The following is a 5,139-nucleotide window of genomic DNA, read 5'->3' on the forward strand; positions in this document are numbered from 1 at the left end:
AAACTATATATATATATATATATATATATATATATATATATATATATATATATCAAAAGATTTTCTATAATTTTTTTTTCTTAACATTCAATAATGTTTTTTTCTTTACTCCAAGTTATTATCTTTGTTATTAGTTTTGTACCTGCAAAACTTTTTACTTACGATATAATATTATTCCACTGTTGCGTTTGACGTTCATATTGTATAGTATGTTCTTTTATTTTCTCTCGCTCCTTAGTCAAATTATTTAATGTTTCTTCTTCTAACGCGATTGCTTTACGCAATTCCTGCTTTAATGTTTGTCCCACATTGTTGAAACCACCGTTGTTAGCCTAAACCAGAAGTCATCGTAAATTTTAATAAGGATAACAATTCATATTGCTATCTGAGAAATATCTACCTCTTCTTCATTACGTAGTTTTTCTTCAGTAATTTTCATTTTTACGACTCTTTCATCAAGATGTTTTTTATCTTCGGTATCCTGCAACACAATACTCAATGTTACATTTATCGTAGACTATTTTTTAACGCGTAAATTACCTTTAATAACTTATCCTTCAGTCGTTTTGTTTCGGTTAATAAATCACTCGTTGTATTTTTCATACTCGTTTCTACTGTATTATGACTTTTGGATGCCTTCTGATATCTTTCGTCGGTTTCACGCGCTGTCTGCCGTAGTATCTTGATATCTTCAAAATTATTTAATAAATTCTATTAACATATTTTGCGAAATATATATATATATATATATATATATATATATATATATATATATATATTTCGCAGAAATATGGCGACTTTTGTCCAGATGGATGCACTTAAGAGATATCAAGGTCATCTTCATTTTTTTAAATGGAATATATATGTGTGTGTGTGTATATATTCGATAGTATTAATAATTCGTATATAAATTGGTCATGAATAAACTTATTCGAATTTATGCAAACGACTTTGTTATTACCTCTTATAATAGGGGAAAGATTGGTACGGAGTGCTAATATTGAATGAGATAATTGAGTATTTGTCGTTAACGCATTGTCCATATAGTTTTCCGGAATTATTACCTTGGATACAATGTCTGTTTGATAAGACTGAGCAATCTGAAATGATTGCGTTTATTTTAATTCTTATTAAAAGAATATACGAGTTGTCAACCTCAATACTAAAGATTTCAATAATACCTGTCCTTCCAGAATAGCCACTGTTCGATGAAGCACACCACTTTCCGCTTTTAGGCCGGCAATCTCCGTTTTGCAGCGCTTATACAATGTACTCTTGGTTTTTAAACGATTAACATATTTCTTCAATTCCTCCGCTTTAGGTGCTAACGTTTCTAACAGAGTTCTTGAATGATCTTGCTTCTCTTTTAATCGCGATTGTAGTTCTTCCAGAGAACTTTCGACCTTCTCTAAACGTTCAAGAGCATTTCGTTTCATATTCCCGACAGCGGCCGCTTGTTGTCTGAATGGTTCCATTTTGTCGATATCGTTTTTAGATATCTGAAAGGTTCATGTTTACAAAAGAGTTTTGATTTTTAAAAAGAAATATCTCACATGTGAATTATTCACTCATGTTCCAGTATATTATTGTTCCTGATGTATACGTACTTTGGATTCTACCAAATCTTGTATATCTTTTAGTATGGTGTCCAAATCATTTCTCATACTTATAATTTTGTCCGGGCCCAGGTAAGAATATCCCTTAACTATCGACAAAGCTCTCATTCGATTTTTCTTCGCGTTTAACTCAAACGGGAGCTTTTCCTTTATGATTGCGGTTTGCACCGTTACTTCTTCCGCCAAATGTTGAATTAATATCTGCGGCGTGAGTCCAATGCCGTCGCGCTTCAAAATTTGTAACTCGCGTTCTACTCGTTGAAGAGAATTCTGAATGCAACAAAGTATATTTAAGGTAAAATTTTATCACGTTAAAAACTTGGCAAATTACTTGTGAGTTATTATTTTGCATAAGAGATGTACTTGTAAATCAGACATAGTATCTTCCTCTTGCTCCTTCTGCGACATTAAATCACGTTCCTTGTCTCTTTCTGTCCGCAACATTCTGCAAGAATCCAGCAGATGCAAAGCAGACTCAGCTTTTGATTTGATTCTAGCGATACGCGCTGTCACCGCCTATGTTTGCGATAAAAGATATATCAATTTATATATCCATAAGTGCAATTGCATTATTACAAGTTGTAGTTGAATAAACTAATTTTTTCATTGACGATAAAATGTTTCTACATTCCAATAATAGCTAAAATTAATTATCAGTGACGTACTTCCTTTTCTTTTCCCATTGCTTGTAGATCCGTTGCGAGCTCGGCGGCGGTTTCGACATTCTGCATAAAATAACACGAATGGTTACCCATAATGAAAGATAAGAGAACTTTCATAAATATTCTTTACCTTCTTTCCTATCTCTCTCTCCTTGTGAACTGTTTTAAATCTGTCAACCAGGGACAAATATTGTTCTTGCAAAAGGGATATTTCAGAGTCTCCTAAGTATTCTGGTGGAATTTCTACCTATAATGATCATAAGAATTTATACTATTAGTTATTTTTTCTATAATTATATACAGTGACTATATATAATACACTGTATATAATACAAGAACATGTCATGCTTGGGATGTAATTTCTTGATATTACCTTGACGAGAAAACGTGACAAGTATGCTCTCTTTTGAACGATGTTGATATGTGTCAAGAGCCACATCAGTATAGGATGAATAATCTCAACATCACTTCGAACTAGACCTTGTCTAAACAAATTTATATTCAAATAAGTTTTCACTGGCCTCTTTCATATTTTGATTAAATTTATTTTTATATTTGTTCATTTAATTTTGAAAAATTTAAATATGCAAGTGAAATATCAGTCTCTATTAAAATATTTAAAGCATACCTAAACGTTACAGGATCTACATCAGGCTGGTAATTAAGTATTCGTAAAACTGTTAAAATATATATGGAACTTTCTTCTGGGGAATCTATTCTAATATTGACATCTAAATCATCTTGTTGCTGTATCTTCATCAGAACACTGCATAATATCTATAAGAGGATAAGTTGAGATAAATTATTGACAGAAATACAGCAAAAATAAAACAACGATTACATACTTGTAATAAATCTTCGGCACTCAAGGCGTTAAATCCAATTAGATTGTAATTACGTCCTAATAGTTTATTTATTTCCGTCACAATAAATTTCACGTTTTCACTCATGACGTAATAATTTCAAGTATTCCACTTTTCCGAAAATAACGAGTATTCCAAATATGCGTAATACTTGTGTCACACTGTAACGCACTATAATCTATAAGTACGTAACGTTAAATGGCCAGGTATGCCTAAACTAGCGTTATATACCTCTGGTTACCTAGACAACGATATACAAACAGGATAATCATCATTCAGTTTTCAGTCTATATTCTTCTATACTACATACTAAACTACATTATACTGAGCACGCATGTACATAGGAGAGGAATGAAGAAAGATATATATATATATATATATATATATATATATATATATATATATATATATAATTTATATGAAAAACGCACAGTGTAGTAAAATAATTTTATTGACATTGTTACGTACGCGGATACCTCATCGTCCAGTTAAGAATTAAGTAACAAGATTGTCTCGTCATTGTATTAATTTTATCTAACAGTTTTATTACAACAATAAATACAATAATAATTACATTATAGTACTGTCTTATAAGCTGTCCTTATATCCGAACATTTGCTATATATGTATATATAAAATATTGTTAGTAGACAAATACATGTATCAGTTAATAGAATTGCTAAAGATAGCGTCACACGATGTACGATTCCATACCTTCCGACATGTACGCTGTAGCGCAGCTCAGTTCAGGTTCAGGTAATCCCAGTGCAGATAACGATTCAGTGAACCAAGCTGCCTACAGCGTGCTGATCAGTATGCATGTCAGAAAATACGAAATTGTGTATCGTGTGATGCTAGCTTAAGCGAACAGAGAGACTTATTCTGTAAATTTTTAACGTGCTTTACAACTGTGACGCATACGTTATCTGTCGTCGTACAGATATAACATATAACATAATAATTGCGCAACGATAACGATGTTTTCGTTAAAAATTACAGAATAAGCATACAAGATGCGCGTATTTGCGTTATATTCGTACAGCGATTCCACTGCGATCTAGCTAGCAGTTATCGTAGACTCCTAACAATTGCCGTTATTGTTAGTATCTGTAAAGAATCCCTATGAAAGTGCCACTTCAGATCATACTATGATAAAACATGATCGTCCCTGTATAGACTTTACAAAACAATCAAGAAAGAACAAGTTTATTTACATTAATAAAGAATATAGCATATCCTGCGTACGTCTTTGGCAATAAATAACGTTTTGTGTAGCAGTTTTAACAGTCCAATTAGTTACAATGTCGAGTAGATGTCCATTTGTCATAAAAGTCTTGAAATATCACTATTATGCTTTCTTCAAGTATCTCTTGATCTATATTTGGAAAAGATACTTCCCACGCAAATTATATAATTAAATTTTTGAAAAAAGCTAAAAATATTGAGTTCGTAATAAAAACTAGCATTTTGAGAGATAGAAACTAGAAATAATATCTTCAGTTATGAGAAAAAGCGCATAGAAAATAGATAATGTATAGTTCATATAAACGTGATTATCTGCAATTGCACGTTTTCTCTGTTAAATAAAAGTTATCTGATGTCGTCCCGTGGAACAGTGACCAATTCAGAAATATGAGATGCACGTTATTCTTTTTAATTATCGAGCACATAGAATATCAATTCAAGCACTGTGTGTTCATCTTGACTGTTCTGCGCGGCCTTGTGTAAAACTTGAATTAATTCATTGTCTAAACTGTTCATGTAGATTGGCGGCAATTTTGTACCCTCGCTACCGGCTTCGTACCCCACCTATAATGTACATTTCATACGTTAGTATATTTTACACATATATACGTACATAGTTTTACACATTAGTAAATAATTATACACAATAAGTAGATTAAATGAATTAGACTATTACTGAAATCAAAGACATAGAAAATATATATATATATATATATATATATATATATATAGAGAGAGAGAGAGAGAGAGAGA

General features: G+C 31.6%; 2 protein-coding genes across 7 annotated transcripts in view; both read right to left on the reverse strand.

Moving 5' to 3' along the window:
• The window catches only part of LOC116850461 (intraflagellar transport protein 81 homolog), a 3,829-nt gene extending 601 nt beyond the window's left edge, over positions 1–3,228 (reverse strand). The window contains exons 1-12 of the mRNA XM_032828786.1: positions 3,124–3,228; positions 2,907–3,055; positions 2,652–2,763; positions 2,409–2,525; positions 2,282–2,341; positions 1,980–2,132; positions 1,608–1,886; positions 1,182–1,499; positions 962–1,100; positions 541–689; positions 401–481; positions 163–332 (exon numbers count right to left, since the gene is read on the reverse strand). Of these exons, the coding sequence (XP_032684677.1) occupies positions 163–332; positions 401–481; positions 541–689; positions 962–1,100; positions 1,182–1,499; positions 1,608–1,886; positions 1,980–2,132; positions 2,282–2,341; positions 2,409–2,525; positions 2,652–2,763; positions 2,907–3,055; positions 3,124–3,228 (1,832 nt within the window). The remainder of the gene's footprint in view (positions 1–162; positions 333–400; positions 482–540; positions 690–961; positions 1,101–1,181; positions 1,500–1,607; positions 1,887–1,979; positions 2,133–2,281; positions 2,342–2,408; positions 2,526–2,651; positions 2,764–2,906; positions 3,056–3,123) is intronic.
• A 429-nt stretch (positions 3,229–3,657) lies between these two features.
• The window catches only part of LOC116850474 (zinc finger FYVE domain-containing protein 9), a 14,568-nt gene continuing 13,086 nt past the window's right edge, over positions 3,658–5,139 (reverse strand). For all 6 annotated transcript variants that reach the window (XM_032828805.1, XM_032828802.1, XM_032828801.1 and 3 more), the window contains one exon: positions 3,658–4,950. In XM_032828805.1, coding sequence (XP_032684696.1) covers positions 4,795–4,950 — 156 coding nt within the window. In that variant the 3' untranslated portion in view covers positions 3,658–4,794. The remainder of the gene's footprint in view (positions 4,951–5,139) is intronic.

This window comes from Odontomachus brunneus, unplaced genomic scaffold (assembly GCF_010583005.1).
Source record: "Odontomachus brunneus isolate Ranch 3 - 2012 unplaced genomic scaffold, Obru_v1 Obru_scaffold_146, whole genome shotgun sequence".
Taxonomy (NCBI): Eukaryota; Metazoa; Arthropoda; class Insecta; order Hymenoptera; family Formicidae; genus Odontomachus; species Odontomachus brunneus.